The 22,666-nt window shown below is 33.2% G+C and overlaps 3 protein-coding genes across 4 annotated transcripts; 1 reads left to right on the forward strand and 2 right to left on the reverse strand.

Annotated features, from left to right (window-relative positions):
• Positions 1–519: 519 nt before the first annotated feature.
• LOC112772246 (ras-related protein RGP1) lies at positions 520–2,591 on the forward strand. Its single transcript, XM_025817145.3, has 3 exons — positions 520–957; positions 1,606–2,101; positions 2,238–2,591. The coding sequence occupies exons 1-2, from the start codon at positions 731–733 to the stop codon at positions 2,063–2,065; spliced, it is 687 nt and encodes a 228-aa protein (XP_025672930.1). The 5' UTR covers positions 520–730; the 3' UTR covers positions 2,066–2,101; positions 2,238–2,591.
• Positions 2,592–2,845: 254 nt separating this feature from the next.
• LOC112772245 (thaumatin-like protein) lies at positions 2,846–3,683 on the reverse strand. Its single transcript, XM_072224250.1, has one exon. It carries the CDS (start codon positions 3,416–3,418, stop codon positions 2,846–2,848), a length of 573 nt encoding a protein of 190 aa, XP_072080351.1. The 5' UTR covers positions 3,419–3,683.
• A 2,153-nt stretch (positions 3,684–5,836) lies between these two features.
• LOC112770926 (clustered mitochondria protein) lies at positions 5,837–21,635 on the reverse strand. 2 transcript variants are annotated; one of them, XM_025815409.3, is made up of 28 exons: positions 21,434–21,635; positions 21,047–21,342; positions 20,834–20,895; positions 20,115–20,304; positions 19,876–20,016; positions 19,596–19,758; positions 19,320–19,513; positions 19,126–19,230; positions 17,820–17,955; positions 17,526–17,654; positions 16,564–16,936; positions 16,044–16,148; positions 15,698–15,816; positions 15,163–15,271; positions 14,983–15,081; positions 13,886–14,020; positions 13,569–13,739; positions 13,014–13,100; positions 12,502–12,636; positions 12,140–12,286; positions 11,466–11,534; positions 10,556–10,714; positions 9,908–9,964; positions 9,787–9,827; positions 9,425–9,544; positions 8,902–9,211; positions 8,719–8,826; positions 5,837–6,661 (listed from the first exon to the last, which is right to left on the reverse strand). In XM_025815409.3, exons 2-28 carry the CDS (start codon positions 21,333–21,335, stop codon positions 6,188–6,190), a joined length of 4,227 nt encoding a protein of 1,408 aa, XP_025671194.1. In that variant the 5' UTR covers positions 21,336–21,342; positions 21,434–21,635; the 3' UTR covers positions 5,837–6,187. The 2 variants fall into 2 exon arrangements, with proteins under 2 accessions (XP_025671194.1, XP_025671195.1); XM_025815410.3 differs by having other exon boundaries at positions 19,596–19,752; positions 21,434–21,611.
• Between the last annotated feature and the right edge of the window lie 1,031 nt (positions 21,636–22,666).

The following is a 22,666-nucleotide window of genomic DNA, read 5'->3' on the forward strand; positions in this document are numbered from 1 at the left end:
TTAAATACTAATGTATAAATTACATGGTGATTACATAATCAACTATAATTAAATTCAATTAAGTTGGTCTAATAATTTATTGCCACAACAAAAATCTCCCGCACATGTTTGCGTAAATTCACGCTTCTTCTTTTTCTTAAAAATAAAAATTTAATATCAAATTTAATATATTAAAATAAGTTAAAACAATTAAAACGAAATTAAAATTTAAAACACCTAAATTTTCTAGGATCAAAACGGAAAAAATACAATTATAAAGACTAAATTAAAGAGAAAAAAATTGTTTTTTTCAAAAGAATTTTATTTTAATTTTAATGCACTGATAGTTAAAATATTTTACATAATAATTCAATCATATCAGTTTTTATAAATGGCTATTAATACCATCAATATCAGAAATAATTATATTTATTGATGCCACATTATATAATTAGATATACACCTAAAATTGATTTGTAATAATTATGTATCAAAATTAAATTCAGCTTATGTAAGTCATAAAAAAATTGAAAATGAAAAAGCAACGCTTTCCGTGGCAGTAACCGTTGTGAGAAAAAGAAAACACGGAAGCGTGATGAAGACACGAGAAAAGGAGACAGAAACAGTGTGATATTCCACTTCCCATTCCTTCCCTCCGTTTCCTTCTCAAAATGCGTATCCAACTACCGCCTTATAAAACACTCTCTCTGTGGCTTCCAACGTGTTCTTTGCTTTGTTTTCGAAAGGCGCCATGGCTCACTGGCAAGGTGAATTGGAAGAGGGAATCGATTACATGTTCAAGATTGTGATGATTGGCGACTCTGGTGTTGGCAAGTCTCAGCTCTTGAATCGCTTTGTTAAGAACGAATTCAACTTGAAATCCAAGGCCACGATCGGGGTTGAGTTTCTCACCAAGACGGTTCTCATGGATCACAAAGTTGTCAAGGCACAGATTTGGGACACTGCTGGTCAAGAAAGGTCCATTTTTTTCTCTTTGATTTGTTCATTTCTTTGCTTATTAGGGTTTTATTCCATGAGCTTTTTTGTGATGAGCTAAAATGATCGTATTTAGATGGATAGAACTATGAATATAGCTGAATTCTGTGCAAGATCTTATCTTCTTTTGAGATAAGAAGACCATCCCTGTAATTTTAACAAGATTGATTAGTGCTGAGACTCATTTTCCTGCTCAATTTTGTTTACATTTTACATCTTTAGAACATAGCTCATTTTAATATAATCAAATCGCAAGACCCTTGTGAATGATGGTCATGGAACATAATGTTCATCAAAGCTCTTAGAATATGTTTCTGGATTCTTGTTTATCGCCTTACACTGCAACTAAATTTTGGCGAGCGTGTTATGAATTTAACTTGTTTACCAATATCCACATTAACTAATAATGCTGACTTCAGTTTGTTACTTATGTACTTGAATGTTTGCTGATATTCTTGCTAAGAATGTCCTTGAAATTCTAGTCAATTCATTTTCTTACAACAATATTGACATTTACTTAGATTTTGTTCCTGAGTTATGAGAGACCAATAGTGTTAATTCATGTACCTTAATGAGAAAATGCTCAGTTGTTCTTTTTTCCCCTTCTTGTGATGTTGGCATTCGTGACAGATACCAAGCAATTACAACTGCATACTATAGAGGTGCAACTGGCGCCTTACTAGCATATGACATAACCAACCACCAAAGCTTTGACCATATTGAAAAGTGGTTGGAGGAGCTGAGGATGCATACAGATAAGAATATAATTGTCATGCTTGTCGGCAACAAGTCTGACCTTAGTTCTGCTCGAGCAGTGCCGGTTGAGGCAGCCAAAGACCTTGCTGAGAAGGAGAATCTCTTCTTCATTGAAGCATCGGCACTTGAATCCAAAAATGTGGAGTCAGCATTCCTCGGTCTCCTCTCCCAAGTATATAGAACTGTGAGTAAGAAGCACATCATTTTGGATGGAACTGAATTGAATTGGGATAAAGTAAACCTTGAACTTGGAGGAACAAAGATTAAGATCCCATTACAAGAGCCTGAATGCCAAAAGGCTAAAAGGATATTCAATTGTTGCAGCATATTTTGAATTCTTTTTTTCACCCGGTGCCGCCATAATCTTCTGGTAAGTACTATCCTCCTCACTTCAAGCGCGTGCTAGTGTGGATTCTACATATAGTCCTTCTACCTCTAGTATAAAATATGTGTCATCATCATAGCTATATATTAGAAGGTTAATTTATAGCTTGTGTATTCACTAGGCAAATCATCTTTCCTCCAACTAACAAGAATTCGGGAGAGACGGTTGCAAAGATGAAGCAGCTAACGAGTTTGTGGGGATTTGGACAAGGTGACCTCATTAATATTAAATTTGAAAAAGGTTTATGTTCTTCTGTAAGGATTAATGGGGTTTGCATATTGATGGAACTATTGTTCATACATTGGTTTTGATTTGATGGATCTCCTAGGTTTCTTTTTTCTTTTTTTTTTCTGACTATCTGCATCTCATTTCACAGATTTTTGTTTCATTATTTCCATCATAACCTTATATTTGGTATTCATTTGTTGTAATTAATTCCTTATTTTCTTAATTCATAATGAGTTTATTCATAATATATTCATGTCTTCATGTATGGTATAACATTTCCGTAGAAAGTATACTCTTAAAGTGCAACCTAAAATGAACTTTGTGTAAGATCAAATCAAGGTTCCTGAAATCAATTTATATAGATTGTATATAAAAGAATCTACAAAATCTAGAAAAGAAAAGAAGTTACACAAATCCAAATGTAAACCCCCCCCCCCTTTTCTCCAAAAAAACAAAAAAAAAAACCTGAAAAAGATAATGTCTATTTTACCCCTCCCCTCCCTAACAAAACCTAATTAAATAGTCAGCTCCTTGGCAAGTGAAAGTGCTGGTTGAATCATCATAGGCATAGCTATAAGCCTGAGGACAAGAAGCCTTGAACACCTTTGAATAGTTTGTTGGTTGGCACTTATTTGGGCTATTAAAGTCTCCAGTGCAACAATATTGTGGCTTGTTGAATGCCATACATGCACTCTTACAACCAACAATTTTCCCATTTCTTCTCAACTCCAATCCACTTGGGCAGTTTCTGTTCAAATCCGAACGGCAAGTGACAGCCTTGCACTGACCGGATCCTCCGGAGGGGAAGATTGACACTGGCATGTTGTAACCATCGACAAGGCTAACGTCATAAAAGTCCCCCTCTGGGCTGTCTAGGGTAAACTCTGCTAGCGAAGCTGGTGGCACGCCCCCGGCACCATCACACTTGAGCTTGCCTCCGCAATCACCGGTGACGCACAATCCACTACCAGAGCTATCAAAAGAGCATCCTCGTCGACCCCAAAACCGGCCAGACCATGCTTTTGGTGCAGTGATGTTTACAGCTTGACCAGATCTTAGTTGAACCCCCCCCATCCATGAGTTGTGGCTTTCCTGATGCTGTTAGGATCCCAGGCCAAATTGTATTCCTGCATCTATTTTGCAATATAAAAACCGTTGCGTCCACTCCTGAGAAATAAAAGGGTAATAAAAAAGAGGTAGATTGTCACCAAAGCTGTAATAAACCTAGGAAAAGTAAGTTGTGTAACAACTGATATGTAATTATCATTACCTAATGAGAAGGATACCATGAGAAGAAAGAAGAGGTGTTTCAATGCCATTTGAGATGCCTTTTTGTTGTTTCTAATTTGTTGCAATTTTATACTTTTATACTTCACGACTTGCATGAACCAGTAGGCAATACTTATAAGCAAAGGTAAATGAGGAGGTTCAACAAACACAATCTTTACAATGAGAGAGATAGGGCCAAGTTTTCTTGACGACATGACAACTGTCAAGCTTGGCAATTGAAAGAATCAACATGTTCCCAGCACTTTTTTAATTCAGATTCTACATTGTCCGAAATTTTCTTAACTGAAATTAAAGAAAAGGAGACCAAGTCATTGAGCTGGGAACTAAAAGAGAATCTATAAAAGTTCACCCAACTGATTATGAACCCTTGACTACATGCATGTCATATATTTTTGGGCTATTTTGTCTTGAATAATAACGTTAATCTTTCTGTTGCCAAAAGTCTACAGGTAGGAAGAGGTAGGTTATATATATATGGATGATTAATATGGGCCTATATTAAGAAAATGATAAATTTTTCTTGTACATCCTCCTAATAATTTTCTTAATTACCACTAAATATAGGAAATTTTTACTACTTATATTTCTAATATGATGTATTCTAGTTTCATTTACTCGTTGTTGAGTATTAGGAATATGGCATAGAAGACGTATAGTTACTACTCTTTTGGTGATTTTTTAGTTCTAAGTTTTTTTAGTTCTAATCTTCAAAGATGGAAATGAATAATGGGAGATCTTCATTGTGAATTGTTAGATGATTCAACCAAATATATCAAATTATCTAAAGATTCATAATGTTATCTTTATGTAAAAGTACTATCATGGGAGTATCTACGGTGAATAATTAACTGTACCAACATAGAATCAGTAAAATCTATAAATTATTTTGATCTCTTGATTAATTAGATTCGAATGCCAAAAATGAAAAATCTTACTGCTAGAATATTTGTATACCTTTCATGAGATTTCTATCAATTCAAGTCAGATTAGTCAAGTTTATGCTAATAAGATTAGAATGTAGTGGTTAGATACTAGCCAGAAATATAAATAATTGAACATTTTTTTCTTTTTAAAGGGGAAAACAAATTGGTGAATCATCTCAATTGCTGAGTTGCCATACAGGCATACGGATACAGGTATGCCTTAGGTATGTTTGGATACATATTTAATAAAAAAACTGTTTTACAATATATATATATATATATATATATATATATATATATATATATATATATATATATATATATATATATATATATATATATATATATACATTTTGAATATGTGTTGGATACAATTAGATTTTTTTTTTTCAAATTAATTCAAAATAAACAGCTAACCAAGTAAGGGAGCTCTTTTTCAAAAGGTAGAAACTCACGACAAAATCATTAAAATTGTTTTCTTGTAAATATTTTATACATTTCATACATATTTTATATTTTTTAACAAAATAATAAAATGTTAAAATATTAAACCTTTTATAATAAAAAAAATTTATCAAATATTTTTACTGTAATCATTACTTAAGATTTTAGAACTTTAACACTTTATTTCTTTGTGAATTACATATGTAAAATAAACTGGTTATAATATTACACAAATGTCTTAAATGAAATTTTGTTATGGTTTTGCCCTTTTTCAAATCTATGTAAATCATTGCAACTGATAACAAATTAGGGTTTTCAACTAAATCATAACGGGCTGTCATGACTTAGTTTGGAACATGCAACTGTATAAATCGTAAGAAACTATCACAATTTAACATGTGAAAAGGAAATTATAATGGATAATACAAAGTGAATATATACATAGAATGCAGAATGTTGGCATATTTAATCGTAAAACTATGGAAAAGTCTAAAGAGACAACTACAACATAAACCAACTCAAATCAATTTGTATTTTCATTTGTAGGTGTTAGAAGAGGGTGAAAAAGGTTGATATGCATTCTGAATCTGGAATGTCATTGAGCATGCTTAACCCCCTTATTTATGTTTCTGTGATACATTATATCCCCTTTGACTAATAATTTCAATATAAATAATATCTTGATTGATCAATCATGATTCAAAACTTAGTATAGGTTCCAACATTCTTAAGATTAAGTATTGTCCAAAGCCTACATTCCGTAAATTCATAATACAGCTAAATTAGATGTTATTTTAGAATGGTTATAACATACTAAACAAATTCCTTATCATAATGACAAATGAATCATAAAGAATTTATGTAGAAAGAATTTATCAACCACTATTGATCACAGTATAACAGTGTCATACAATATCAGCGGCACAATCTTCAATTTGTAATATGCAATGAATGAGCCACAATTCAACTGGCAGCTAAATTTGTTAACAGAAAATATGTTGATATGCAAATTATAATCCTATCCTCAAATCCAAATTTTATTGTGGTAGAAAATTCAATTATGCTTATATATCTCAACCACCTACATCCAACAATAGATGTTTTCAACGGCTATGACCCTAAAAAAAAAGGAAAATTCAAAAACGTAGCTATTGCCAACTAATCAAAGCTTAGTTTATCAAAAAATTCAAGCCTCAACCTTTGGTTTTGGTTTTGATTTCTGTTTCTTTGCATCCAACGATGCCAACCCTTTCCCCAGTCCAGCCGGAGTTTGTTCTTGTTTTTGCGTCGGCACTGATTGGTCTTTTGTAGCATCTGCTGGATCACTTGAACGAACGCCATTCTTCTTTACTCCATTGACATCCCCATTGCCCAAAACATCGGGAGCCACGCCGGAATTTATGATGTTGAAAAGCGGTGTGAGCGGAGGAGGATGTGATTGTACTTGTACTTGTACTTGAGAGCGCACCACCAGGCCCCTGGCTGCTGCCTTCTTCCGAGCTATGGCAGCTGCACGTGCAGCCCTTTCATCGACTCCCCTTCCCCTGGGGAGGGTCTCAGCAATCATTGCAGCATTGACAGATTTATTTGTGGGTGCACCTGAACTTCCAGATCCCCCATCTGTAACTGCTTGGAATGCTTGTACAAACTCAGGACGTGCCTGTCAATTTCAGTGGAAGTTAAAAGAATCAGACAGAGATAAAAGCGCAGAACAAAGATATGCTTAAGATGATCTAAGAACAAAGTGAAAACATCTGTATCAAGGTTGAAAATCTGATAGCTACAGTAATGAATATTGATATCAAAGAACATCATTCTCACTGGCATTAAATATTCAGTATTAACTAATAGCTATAGCCCACAAACAACATCTATTATAATATATAAAAAGAGAAATTGAAGTAGTGTTTAACAAGCTAATGCCACCTAAATTTTAAATTTTCTATGAATTTGTCTGTCAACATAGAGCAAACAACCTATCTATATAATCATATTTAGAATATCATAGTAAATAGCATCTACGTAACCAAGCTATCATGAATTTCATAATTTCTCATGTTAAATTCTTCAATTATATAAAAAAAATTATATTATAGATATTAGTTTATATCAAGGGTCTAAATTCTAATATTGTATGTCCTACTTGTTGAGTAAACTATATTTTATAAAATTATAAAAATTATTTAAAAGAAATCAAAGTAATATTAAAATAAGCTAATGACACCTAAGTTTTATGTAACCAACATATCAATTTCATAATTTCTCACATTAAATTCTTCAATTATATAAAAAGATTATATTATAGATATTAGTTCAAATCAAGGGTCAATTCTAATATCAAGGGTCAAATTCTAATATTTCATGTCCTATTTGTTGAGTAAACTTTATTTTATAAATTAAAAAAAATATATAAAAGAAGAGATTAAAGTAGTACTACAATAAGCTAATGATACCCAAGTATTTTAAGTTCATAAGCTAATGATACCTAAGTATTTTAAGTTCTATATAAAATTATCACGTTAACACTAAATTTAACTTTTAACAACATAGAGAAATTATCATAAGCTTATAATAATGGTAATAAAATTTGAAAGACAAATCTATGAATGAGTGTGATGACTGAAAACACTTTGTAAAAACTGAAAATTTTGTGTATATTCATAAATGAATAGGATTGTATGTTTTATTTGAGTGTTATACATATATAGTTTCTATCCTATACTAAAAATGTCATAAAATGCAAAAAGTAAATCCATATATTTGTGAATCAATTCTAAGCCAATACTTAGAAAAAGAAAATAAAGGTCAAACATGTTATGTTATAGGTTTATACAAAATATGTAAGAATGTTTATATATAATACAGTATTTACCATATGTTTTAAAATTAGATAAATAATTCTATCAGAAAATATTTTGTTAAAAAACTTAAATTATTTTATTTTTTAACATCAAAGAATATTCTCATTTTATATTCTTGTATTTTTTCACGCAACGCGCAGGTTTAAATTTAATGATAAATAAAATGACAAATCAACAAAAGAAAAGGAGCAACTCTCAAGAGAACATCAAGAGCCTTCCTGGCGGATGCCGGATTCAAAGCTTGATCGTTTTGCTTTTGAGGCATTCACCTGACAAAATAAGGTGTGGAAGATAACCAGTACATGGAGTGAAAGTTTCTGTTGCTACCAGGTGCTGAAAAGGAACATAAGGAGATGGAACATGGATACAGAACTTTTCATGTTTTTCAAAGTAAACTATAGAGTATTGACCCCTCCACGGGGAAATACAAAGAAACTTCACTATGATCAACGAAAATCATAATAGTTGGTCAATGATCAAATCACTCACAAAAAGTCCTCCCTATTGCAAAGATTTACCATCCAAGAATTTATGAATGTTGGCAAAGGGCAGCTCCATGCAAGTGTCAACAACGGATTCCATAGCTTGAACTCATGACCTCAAGACTCCATGGATAGTTGTATAAAACTTACACACAACTAAATTGCCAAGTAATATTTCACCTTACTTGAATGCAAAAATTGTACCCAAAAAGAAAGAAAAATAAAATAAGAGAGCCGGAAATTTTGGAGAACTGAAATTTTCTGAACCTTTCTCGGGGAATAAATAGAGACTCAATCCCATTTAACCAAGGGAAAAGTAAATACTAGCAGTGAAATGTGTAATTTCATTCAACCAAGGGAAAAATATACAGTACCTGTAACTCACGAATCTTAAATGTATTTATCCAGTTTAGAGACTCCTGTGTTTTTGGATCATCTTCGCCAAGTTGTTTGACAAGTATCTCAAATGTTTTCTTCTCATGCTGTCAAACCAAATGCAACATAGGCTCATGACCTAGTAATAGTAGAGAGTAGAAAACAACTCACGCCTTACATACCTGCAGAGAGAGCTTGAATGCACCCATAGAGTTGAATATAATAGCAAGAGCATGATAACAAACAGCAGTTTGAATATGTTTCTCGCCAAGAAGCCGTTCATTCTTCTTTAAAGCTTCTTGTAGATAACGAAGAGATATGTTCATCTTTTTCAATTCCTTATACATCATTGCTACGTTTACGAAAGTTGCGGCAACATCAGGATGATCAGAGCCTGATGATAAACTTAACAGGAGCAAAGCACGAGTCATGTAGGGAAGGGCAAATTCAGTTTTTTCCCATCCATGATAGTAGAGTGCCATATTAGCATAACTGCAATGAACAAAATTTCAATCGGGGGTTCTAGAGCATAATGTTTCATAACAAACACCAATTTTTCTGCAACACTATCACAATAATTTTTTTTCAGCCACAACATCCGATTTTGCTTGGTAAACAAAAAATTCACACGGTAGAGGGATGCATATACAGAACCCCAAAATCATTATGGAAATGAAGCAAGCAGAATAAAAAAAAATAAAGTACCTGTGAGCTGTGTCAGGATGATCTAGACCAAGACAAGTCTCATTGATAATCAACTCTCTTTGCTGTTGTGCAACAGCCACATCCATCTCTCCAGCATGATACGTAATCATTGCAAGATACCTGAAATTTAATAATTCATAATTAGCTCAAATATTTCAGGACCATATTCAAATATCACATGGCTCAAAAGAATGCTTGTTATAAATTTTCAAATTGTAAGCATAGCAACTGCAAATCAAATACACAACAATTTCAGATCCATTACCAAAATTTTAACGGCAATGCAAGCTAATTATGATTAGACTAAGACAAGAGGATAAAATTTAAGGATCATGCTAACATGATAGAAACAACTGACATACCGACAGCAGGTAGCAACCTCACAATGCATTGGACCTGTAACCTGCAGCACAATGTACAAGAATTATTATTTTATGCACAACGGCCATTCAAATACAGATACAGAAATACAGGATTTCGTACCTGTTGAAGAATTTTAAATGCCTCAGTAAATAGATCGTAAGCTTCATTGAGTGATCCCTGGATCAAAAAAGTAATTACCTAAGTTATTAAATTTGTTGTCAGAAAATAAATCATGCATCCAACTCCACAATCCACAAAATCGACTTTTACGCTGAGAAACACAGTTGTTCAAACACTGTACAATTCCCCAGTTTACACACAAAATAAGAATTACCATTGCATTACCAGTGATGAGTACAAGTATGAGAATGCTATATTAAGGTGCAAAATTACTTATTAACCAACTCAGAAATTGAAAAAATAAATGACACTGACAAATCTAAACACTACTACTAGTATGAAAAAAATAAAACAAAAACCTTTCCCATGTAGGCTCATGTATATGGATTAAAGAATACCATGGTGTTAAATACTCAGAAGTGGACCGGCGTAAGACTAAGGAACACTATAAATAAAATTAATAAGGAGAAATAGGATTTAAGTAGCTTGTGTATATTATACGTTTGTGATTTAAAATTTCTGAAAAATATGAAGTCATTTTAAACAATAATTAAAAATTATGTTATGTTTTCATAAGTTCAACAAAACAGTCCCAGGAGTAAATAAATGTGATCATTCTACCAAAGAAAAAGGGATCACAGTAAATACAGCTGACATATGACTTTTTGCTGCATCCGTAAGTTTCTTGGCATCTGAACAAACTGGAACTGAATGCCTGACAACTGGACAGAGATCCAAGATATCTGATGGTTGGAAGGGTGTTGTAGAATTAAGATCATATTTACGAGATGCAACAGTTATACCAACCTGAAAACCAAACATTAAAAATATTAACAGAATTAATATCAAAGTTATTCACAAAATTAAATCTTTTGTTTGTTAAGGAGTGCTGACATTGAAATGCATTAACTTAAGCTTAACAGGATTAATATTGCAGAGAATCATGGTTAATGGCAGAAGTAGATAACACTATTCAACAACGATGAACAGCAGAGGTAGTGGATGATGTCAAGATCCTATCAACAGCTATTAACAAGTACTATCATAGCACAACATGAGAATAATTTTTAATTGTTATCAGTTTGCATACATCATTTGCAGACAGTGGGTTCAGGCTTGCAGTGCACACAGCACATAATAAAAAAAAATATCTGCCCTATAATAAAGTTACAAAATTGATATTATTTTCATATCATACAGAGATAGTTTTACCATATCCTATTCTTATCCTTCTTTTCTTTAATATTTCATATAGACAAGGTTAAGATGAGAAATTTTTTCCCCCCAGAAAAGAGCTTACCAAGTAAGCAAAATCTAGACCAAAGAATATATTTTTAATAATCCACAATTCTTAGAAATAAAGAAGATACCACACAAAGGTATCAACAACATACAACATACGGCAGCACGTGGAGCCAACACCAAGTATATGCAGGTTTAAGGTTTATCCGAAACATCAGAAACATGTAAAGACCAGTAAAAATAATTTGTACAACTAGGACTGTTAAAAAAATTATAAATAAATAATCAACATGAATTGACTGAGGCTTATACTTACCTTCCGACAAAGATTACGTATAACACAAATTTTCTTCACACGTGACCTTGAATCCTCGGGTAACTCAAACTGCAGCAAGTTGAATTTTAGTTCAGAGATATATAGCAAAGTATCAAAAGAGACAAATAGTTAGATTCAATGGTGAATTTATGGACCTAATGAGCAAAGCCCACACTGACTATAACCATAGCAACTCATCTCATTTGGCTAAGCGCAATCAAAACATGATATGCAAATGCATTCACGCGTACCCTGACCAAACTGAAAACACCCAAAATCATCATGTCAACATCATCCCACTGAGCATATTGAACTCATCGTAGGCATTAAGCATTAACAACAAAGATTACGTATAACACAAATTTTCTTCACACGTGACCTTGAATCCTCGGGTAACTCAAACTGCAGCAAGTTGAATTTTAGTTCAGAGATATATAGCAAACTATCAAGAGAGACATAGTTAGATTCAATGGTGAATTTATGGACCTAATGAGCAAAGCCCACACTGACTATAACCATAGCAACACATCTCATTTGGCTAAGCGCAACCAAAACATGAAATGCAAATGCATTCACGTGTACTCTGACCAAACTGAAAACACCCAAAATGATCATGTCAACATCATCCTACTGAGCATTATTGAACTCATCATAGGCATTAAGCAATAACATACCTTGTATTTGCTCATTGCAAATTCTTGGATGTCAGACCATAGAGATTCAGAGCTTATTTTCGTGTACAAAGGTTGACTCTTCCTTGAACCCCCCTTGCTTTTCCATCGTGCTCGTCCTCTAGAATTTTTTCCTGCTGATTGTTGCTCCTGTAAATAAACATGGATGAATGGCTCCCAAGGACCTCATAAGAGCATACATGACATGCTAATTAGCCAGAGCCTCATAGTTTATAGGGTTTGACAGAAATAAAAAGAGATAAGGAAAAAAAATAGTTTGTACTCAGATCAATTCAAGGTCAAGGGATCATAAGAAAAGAATGGTTAATAAATATTACAAGGAAAACAACCATATTTGGAAAAACCTTTTTTGGAGTCCTGGATTGTATGCCATTTGAATCTGGTTTCCCAGCAGGAGCTTGACAACTTCCAAATATGCAGTTCAACAAATGAGATAATGCAGGAGCAAGATCATGATCCTCTGTGTCTCTCAATACATCCTGAAAAGTGTAAATTGCAAAATTTGATCTATTACAAACCTGCTGGTTTAAGAGAAGTGATTTTGAAAAATGATGTGCCCTATATAATATTCATGTTTATACAACATTTTTAACCAATAATGTAATGAAAGCCTCTAGTTAACTTGATATTTGGAAACAGAACAGAGTTTCAAGAATAAACAAATTAAAAACTCAAGCACTCACATACACATACGAACATTCATAAAATTGGACAGCTCCAATTTACACTGATTCTTACAGAAAATAACAGGACTTAAAAATAAATAAATAAGTATTAAACAAACGACAAAGGAAAAATAATTTAAAAATTAAAAGAGGCAAATAAATGTTAGAAGAGTAGAGAGCAATTCTAGCACCTTGATAATATGTTTGGATGATCTGACAACAATCTCGTTAGTGCAAAGATCCCACATATGAGGAAGATGTTTAGTCCCATCAGCCACCTTTTACACAATGATAAAAGGACAAGTAATGTAAAAATTATAAAAGGACAAGTAAAAGGAATACCAGGAAAACCATGAAATAGATTGGAACATAAAATTCAGATGAAACTCCCAGAGAAATCATTGCAGCAATATTAACCAAACCAGGGTACATAGGCTACTAGGATGGCTCTTAAAAATAATATATTTTTTCATGTGATCATTTCAGGTAGAAACAAATTAATGTTTAAATGCAGCATTTAATAAGACATTTCTCTTCATGAATTTCTTTTTTTTTTAAGTTATCAAGACAATATTTCTTGAGAAGCTTAAAGTAATCTCGAGGGAAAAAAAAAGGGCACAATTTATACTTTTTCTAGTTCTTCTTTTACAGAAAACTAAAAAGTACATGGAAACATGGTAAAAGTATAAAAACTAAAAAGTACTTTTAATAATATACACAGATTCAGACAAACTCAAAGTGCTTACTTTGCCAATATACCGAACATTAATTCCACGAGCATGAAGTGTTTCTGTTAATGACTGGCCATCCATAGGTGTAACGTCAAGCTGCCAAAGATCTTGTATAATGTTTGGAATCACCACATCAGTAAGATATTGACCAACTTTCCTCACATTGTCTTCATCAGCAGCAATTTCCTGGTGGTATGAACAAACATGGCAATATAAGAATATCACGAAAAGGATGCTTCAGCAGAGAGAGACACACAAATATAGATACACATGGAGGAGGAATAAAACTATTGTTAGGCATAGTTATATGTAAATAAAGATTCAGAAGAAACCTCTGGGCTCCCAGCTAGTTTGAATTCAGTGAAAACATTAGGGTTAAAAACTATTTCATCACAATTATCATATCCCCCAGCAGATGCAGATGAAACTTCTTCGGCATTCTCAGTTGTCTTCTCATTTGTTAACTCCTGCAAAGAGGAAGCAAAAGCACATAAGCACATAAGCACAAATTTAGAGTTGTAAAAGGGAAACATAATCTCTGAGAAAATATCCCATATTCCAAAAAGTCATAAACCGTTAAAAGTATAAAAACCATTCATGTGACTTTACTTAACAACTTGAGTTTGTGAGAGAGAGTTAAAAACATGGTATTTGAACTTCTATGACCATGTGTTCAAGAGTTAGATCCTGGTTTGCTCCCTTTCTTCTAAATAAAGTTAGACTTAATCACAAAGTAGGATAATCCTATACAATATTTCATGTATCAAATTCAGACTCTTGAGTCGGGACTGTGTTGCCTCTACCCCTAACAGTATAAGCTTTGGGGTCAAAATGGTTCATGACATAAACTAATAAATAGCGACACCATTTGACCTGATGCTGTTTTGAATACTCAAATACACACACAACAAATAATCATTCGACAAATGCAAACAAACATAACCAATGGATCCAAGGGAAAAGGAACTGCTGAGATAGTCCTGTATTTTTCTTTGGAAACACAAGGAAAAGAAGCAACAAGTGCCCAAGAATTAATGGTAATATTAACAGTATCATATGTGCTAAATTACTTTTTTCCTTGAATGGTCTATATAAACTATAAAGTATCTAAGAGTCTTTATCATGTATTCTAGCCCCACAGATTCTGGAAAGGAAGTGTATAAGCACCATGCTGTAAATGTGCACACATATGCACATGCAACAAAGTATGATCACCATTAGATGAAGTTGAAAGTAGTAGCTTATTTTTCAAAATCAAGGTGGAAGGGAGGAGACTCCTATATAAATAAATGGTACACATCATCTCATATGAACTAATAATTAAAAGTCCACATTATTCTAGAAGGAACAGGAGCAGAAAAGAATTCGCTTCAGAGAAAAGACATCTTAATCAAGTAAAGGGAAACTAATAATAGGCAACCAATTTTACCTTATTGTCAGCATCAGCTTCATTTTGAAAATTAGTGGCCAAGTTATCTGCACCTTCAGAATTAGTCTCCTTGGATTTTGATTTCTCTGATGCTTGGGCCTATTCCAACAATAACAAAAACCATCAAAAACTGGAAAAAGAAAATCCTCAATGTTATAGACAACTGAGTATTGCAGTTACCTGGCAAAAGGCAGCAATTAATTCTGATCTCAATATACAAAACCGGGAACCAGGTCCAGTGTAGTTTGCATCTCGAGGAGTTACCCGCAACAAATCTAAGATATAGTGCCTGATTTGATTAAATAGAGAAGTAAACAATAATTAGGAAAAGATAAAATAAAATAAAATGTCAAGTTTGCACTACACTAAAGATTTATGTTGTAAATATATATTGTTGAAAAACATCCTATCTTATATATTCATTAAACATTCCTCAATCAAGAATAACAAAAGAGAAAACCAGAATGGAGTAACATAAATCAGAAGTGTCTAAATCACAACCCTAAGTATATTAACTGCAACGATTATGATGTTACTTAACTATTGTTGATGAACTTTCTACTGATTAGTATTCAATAACATTCTTCAAACATAAATAATATAACCAGAAATCATGCCTATCCTATGAACCAGTAGCAAATCAGCAGAGAATAGATCACCAACTACAGTGATAGACAGTATTAAAAATAACAAACAAAACCAGAATAGAAACTACCTGTCATCACCGCCAACAATTCCCTTGCATTCCACTGGTGCAGCTAATTTGAAAGCATTTCCAGATCCATCAAGGACTGAGTGTTCTTTTAAATGAAGGCATTTGGCAGCCTCCGATACCTGAAAACAAGAAAAGAATAAAAAAGATCTTTTATGAAAATTTCATTTGATAGAGTAAAGAATAGCAATGCCTAAAAGAATGTTTATTTAGAATTTATGGATACTTATATTTATTTATTTTACCTATGTAAGAAAGGTTTCACCGCAAATCAGTGTCAATTAAAGCCTAAAAGTCAAATAAAGTACACTCACTGAAAATAAATAAACTTTCAGCATCTCTTCCTTACCTTGGAATGAAAATCTTCATTCCAGCAAATTTTCTTCCCATTGTCAACGGAGCCATACTTAAGAGACTCCGACTTGTCGCCTTGAAGAATGCCTGGTAATACACTCTGCAGCAAAATATGTAACTTGAATCACAACAGAGATTTAATGGTGAACGGGATTTATACATTAAAAAAGCAGTAAATTTAGTTTCATTTTCAATATGAATAAAGAAGTATAATATCCAGCAAGAGTCTCCATGGAAAGAATTCTACATTGAATAACAATGTGGGATCATTGATAGCAACCAACAAGACATGTGGAAATACATTTGTATATTTATTTATATTTACATTATTTTTTTATTAAAGAAAAATATCAGCAATACAACACAAAATATGTTCACTAAAATTGATGAGACAACAAATTCAAATGTCCCAGCTTCCTCTACAAATAAATTGGCATCATAAACTGAAACCATATATAATTCATTGCATTTTCTTGAAAGAAGAGAAACTTAAACTTCAGATTCACAACACACACCTGAGCAACCACTCTGTGACCCCTGTAGTCAATTATAGCCATAGCAAGATTGTAGAGTCCATCCACGTCAGCTTCCTGGTAAGCTATTGTGCCCTTCAAATCATTATTTGCTGAAGCATAAGTAGCCTGCTCACTCTCAGCCAACTGTGCCTCAGGTGAGATCTCTTGAGCAGCTTCCACCCCATTATTAAGATCTTCGGAACTTGAACCGTTGCTTTTTCCCCCACTGGGAACCTGAGAGTCTGAAACATTTTCAGAATCTTGCCGAATGTCTGTGCTCTGTATATTTGAATTAGAGTCTGTGGATTTCTTTGAGAGCTGCTCAAGGTCGGCATCAACAGCAAAACTAAAAAATATATTGTTGTGTACATACCTATTTCCAAACGACGTTTGTCAAAAGACACTGATTAGGCAAAACAACTTACCATGAACCTTTAACTTTAATGGAAGAAGAAAAAAAAGCACAGCTGATAACAAGAAATGACTGGTTACAACAATAACAATTTCTGTTCAAGTTGTAAACAAAAGAAAGGACTATTGCATTTTGTACCATATTTCTTTTAAGATATCTCAGAGCCATGTATGTCGGAAAATAGAGTAGATGTCCTTGATATATGTATTATCTTAGAATGTCAATGAATATCTCTTAGGACTAATTTTAATATTTAATATATATCATCATTTGATTACAATTTTATTATTTGTTTAGAACTGAATTAGGGGTTTCTGTTTCCCTATTATTAGGATTAGTGACATGCCTCTTGTAAAACACATGGCACAACAGAATCATGTCAGAATTTTTAGGGCCTTATATTTTTGTTTTTGTGCTCCAACCTAAACCCACAATCAATAAGGACCATTAATTTCAGAAGGGAAATCTATGAGAAAGGATAAAGAAATTGTAAAAAGTGAACAATATGTTAAACACATTTAATAGAATTAAGACAGTAGCTCCCACTAACATGTGAAAGCATTCCGGGTCACTTGGGTTTATTGGAGGAATGCATCCGTTGATCACTCCAATAGCACCATTAGTTGCTGCATCAACAAAGTCTGACGTCACCTTGTAACGTGCTCTATCCCTTATCATCCTGCAGTAATGCATAGCTCACACAAGCAGCAAAGATAAACAAGTCATCACCAACAGAAAAAAAAAAATACTAGAAAAATCATACTTATAAAGACAATGGGTTATTGGGAGTAAAGATTTATAAAATTTAAAATTAAAATAAATAAAAAATAAAAAAAGAGGCTACCTCTCCTGAAGAGTTGTATGAGGAAATTCTCGACAAGATTGCAGCTCCTCGTTCCAATCCCTTTGCATGCCCATTGGTTCACTTCCATATAAAAGGGTCAATGAATTCTCAGCCCTGGCCGGATCACGAGTGTGATCTGTCAACAAAAGAAACGATTACAAAAACATCAAGATAGCATTCTCATGTACACCTCTCATAGTACTAAACTGTAGTGATGTGCCAAGAAGTAATAAATAAATATACTACATTAGAGAGAGAGAGAGAACAGATCCATCAACCAAGGAAATTAAAATGAAATTACATGCCATTGATGGTTAACTTCAGAGTCAAATAAGTGAGAATAATTATGAAATATTCCATCTAATAACTTAAACCAACCCAAGTTTCCTACTTGCCTTCCATCAACAACAAATGAATTTTAAATCATATTAAAGTTGGATATGTGTATCAAATATTACTCCAAAATACTACCAGGATAGACTAAAATCTTCAAAATAGACTTCTGTTCAACAGTAGTGTCATGCATTAAATTAATAAAAAAAAATAATGACATATCTTCCTAGGCAAACTATTTCATGGAGCTTCCCATGAATAATTTGAGGAATGAGTGATGGAAAAATTGTAAATACATGAAATAAGCACGTTGGCAAAATCACGAACAATAAAACTTGTCCCGGGGAAAATTTTGAATTATTTGTGACACCTCTATGGAATAGTTTGCCATCTTCAATCCGTCATCCTTAGCATCCTCCTAGTTTCCAAATGAGATAGATTTTGAAGTTTTTTACGTTCTCAAGATATAAAATGCATTTGACTTTTTACCTTGTTTAGAAATTAGGAGGACGAATTAGAAGTGTATATTGTTGCATAAGTGATTACCACTTTTTTGTGTTTTTTATTTATTTATTCTTTTTTTGGGGGGGGGGGGGGAGGGGGGGATGAGATAGATGAGAGGGGCTGTTCTGAAAAAGAACAAGGCATAATACCCTTTTTTTACCCCTAGGATTAGTGTTTGGCATCTATTTGGTCTAACTCATGAACTTTGGAGAACTTCTCCTCTTAGTCATGTTGATAGATTGGAAAGCAATGCTTTATAGATAGCTCTACTTTTGGTTGTTTTTTGCTATTGTACAGAGGATCTCTTATCCTCCTTATCCTTGTAATATTCTTCTATCAGTCTTAATGATATTCTTATTTTATCAAAAAGAACATGGAAAACCAGCCCAATTATCCCAACTAGAGAAGCAGACGTTACTATAACTGACATAAACAATTGAAGATATAACATTGATTAAACTGAGCTCACCGGGAACTGGGTATAACCCAAGCCACGAATTAGGTGGCAGCAAGGATTGCAAATTTTCAAAGGGATGATGATATGCCCGTCTTCGATCCAAAATTTCACGGAAAGCTTCAAATTACAAGAAAGGGAACCAGTATTATTTATTAAGTCGCACATTTGATAAACTTGCATCAAAGGCCTTTCTTACAACTCATTACCTTTCTTGAACTTGGGGCTAATCTTTTGTAAGAGAGCAATAAGGGTTGTTGCTTCCCATGTAGCTTTGCTTGGCTTCCAGTCAAAATTGTTTGCTGTGCTTGAGTTGACATAAAACACCCTTGTAGTTCCCGTTATACAAAATGCATTACCCTCCAATGTTACCACATCCAAATAAATCAAGTCTCCAACAAGCCTGAAAATCATAGAAGCCTTGTTAAAATGCCTACCTAAAACAAGGAGGTGAAATCCTATTAAGTGAAGAGATTTCGGGTTACCTTCTATAGCTTGGAGGAGGATTGAAGGATGAAAACACTATGCTCTCCACACACTTGACATCTTTCAATGGGGACGGTAGTAAATTACCCAATGAACCAGAAGGATCCTCCATAAAACCAAGTCCGTCAAGGTCTCGAACTTCAGTTTTTGAAGAGTCTGATACTTCAAGAAATGCAGAGGCGGACTTGTAACGATATATTTCAGAGATGAGGTAGAAAATAGTACAAAATATCAATTAGGACAGAAAAATCCAATGAAGACAATACAACTATCATATACCTCTGGAGTTTGCAGCTCTGTTTTGTAATGTTTCATTCTGCTTTGCAATTACAGATGAGAATGAAGCACGGACATTAGAAAGAGAAAACACATCTCTAGTTCGGTGAACATGAGCCCTTATTGATCTATCATCATACATTGCTGCAAAAAGCATTTTTTCCACAATACAGCACCGTACTGTTAAACAAATGTCTAAATTAATTCATTGCTTCAAAAACCCTAAGTCCGTTGAAAATTACCAGGAACCACTTCCAATGAGCAGCCACCAGTAGTAATATCAGCCACATCCGAAAGTTCATTATAATCCTCCAGGTGATGAGAGGATCCATCTTTTGTGTGTAAGATCAGGTCATAACATGTGACGAAGCCCATCTCTGGAGAATCAAGAAGGAACTGCCTTACATCAATGATGCTGTCTCCCGGGTTCAACTACGGATCAATTACAAAAAATCAGAGCATTCTTTTCAAGATAGGTAACAGAAAAATCATATGCAGCTAGCATGTGAAACCCCACAAGTTAATAGTATCAAAAAAATAAACAGTTACAAACAGCAAACTAAAACATATGCATAATTAAACCTCTGGACTCAACTGTGAGTCATTTAAAGTTTAAACAACATCCTGGAACAGACTTTTCAAGATAGGTAATCAACAGTTCAACACATCATGCGGCTAACATGTAAACCCCACACTATAAATACCATCAAATGGAATCAACCATTATAAATGCAGAATCAAACACATGCAAAATTAAACCTCTGGGCTCAACTGCGAATCAAGTAAACAACACTCAGAACACTCTTTTCAACATAGGTTATCAAAACATCATGTCGCTACGGTAACCTCAAAAAATAAATACCAGCAAATCAAATCAACTATTACAAACGCAGCAAACATATCCATAATGAAGCATCTGAAACAACAACGTAAACAGAACCTCAATGAAAAATTAACTCACATGTACTTCAAGCTTTTCCCCAGTTAGTGTTTTGACAGGAACAGCGTAAAGATTATCCTCACCTGCACAGAACACTTAAACTTCACAATTAAACCCTTAAGAATCCATTTTTTTAACTATTCACTAAAAAAAAATACCACAATTAATATAACGGCTTCTGAATTGAAAATGATGCATAGCAATCAAAAAACCAAGAAAAAAAAAAAGGTTGACCTTGCATTAGTTGTGCCTCTGAATTATGTGTTTCTTCCTCCTTCACGTTCTGAGGATTAGAACTAAATGCAGATTCAGTTTCAGCCGCAATTGAATCAGGTTTTCCATTTTCATTTTCCGAGTTTGCTATTGCAGCATTATTATCCTTTGCAGGAACGTGCTTCAAGGAATTTGAAACGTCATTGGAAACAGTATTATTATTAACATTACCATTCGTAATACTACCGTTATTGCTATTATGATTACTGGTTCCTTTTCTGCTCCTTCCCTTGCTTGATTTTCCAGCCATATTTCTCCTGAGAAAAAAGATAAAAACATCAATGTCGAAGAGATTAAAAAAAAAAAAAAACAGTGCATTGAGAGAGAGAGAGCGATGTGAGTGTTTACCAGAGCGAGCAAATGAATGAAAGAAATGTGAAATGTGAAATATGAAAGGAAGAAGGGAAATAGTTGGTTTTTTAGAGAAGAAAAAGAAGCATGATTTATATATAGAGGGAGAGCAGGGTTTTAGGAGAAGGGCGAGGTTTTTAGTTAGAAAAGAGAAAGGGTGACACTTTTTAGTTGTGAATAGTGCGGCCAACAAGGAGGTATCAATACTTTTCCATTTCCACTTCTTTTGTTGGTGGGCTGGCTTTGGGCTTCTCTGGATGCAATTTCATTTCATCATTACTTATTCCAATGCTTTAATTTTTTTTCTATGAAAATAAAAAAAAAATATATTTTTTCTATAGAGAGTAAACTACTAAAAATGTTACTAAATTATTAAATTGTTAACGAACTCATTTTAAAACTTGTTAATGAGAAAATATTCTCAAGATAATTTTGAGAGACATTTTTGTGAAGATTTTTCTATTTTTTATTTTAAATCAAAATTTTTACTAATTTTTTACAAGTTTACTTATAACTAATTTTTTACTTTGAACCAAACTATTTTGGCAGCCGATTCTCATGTAATTCGATCGATCAATTCTTAAAACTATGGTAGCAATATATAGAGTTTAAAATTAAATTAAAATTTTTATATTAAGATGGTATTTTTTCAAATACTTTTATGTAAATAATATTCGGTGGTCGAATTTACAAACATTCTCTTGTGATTTATGAGTAAAATTTTTGAATTCTCTTATTCTTATGTTAAAACTTATATGGACAATAGGACAAGAACAATCTAACATGATAAAATTTGTCTTTAGGATTTCTTTATTTCATGGTAAAAGATATTATTATAAATAATTGTCTTTATTAAAAAATATACTTTGAATAGTTTTATTTGTTAGTGTTATTATATACTTGTATTCATTCTTAAATTAAAATAATATAACCAACATTATTAGGGCAAAAAACAGAAATAAGCTAAGGGAGAAAATAATTTACGTGAATAAGCCAAAACGAAAATTGCTTCATGAATTCACCAATGCAGGTTTATTCGTAGTTGATTCGAACTCCATTTCTACATAATTCGAACCAGCTTGGTTCGAATTATACACAAACACATGCACACACTAATTCGAACCAGCTTGGTTCGAATTACACACAAACACACACTAATTCGAACCAACTTGGTTCGAATTACAGTAATTCATGGTATAATTCGAATTATACTGTTAAAAAATTAATAAT

Source organism: Arachis hypogaea, chromosome 18 (assembly GCF_003086295.3).
Source record: "Arachis hypogaea cultivar Tifrunner chromosome 18, arahy.Tifrunner.gnm2.J5K5, whole genome shotgun sequence".
Lineage (NCBI taxonomy): Eukaryota > Viridiplantae > Streptophyta > Magnoliopsida > Fabales > Fabaceae > Arachis > Arachis hypogaea.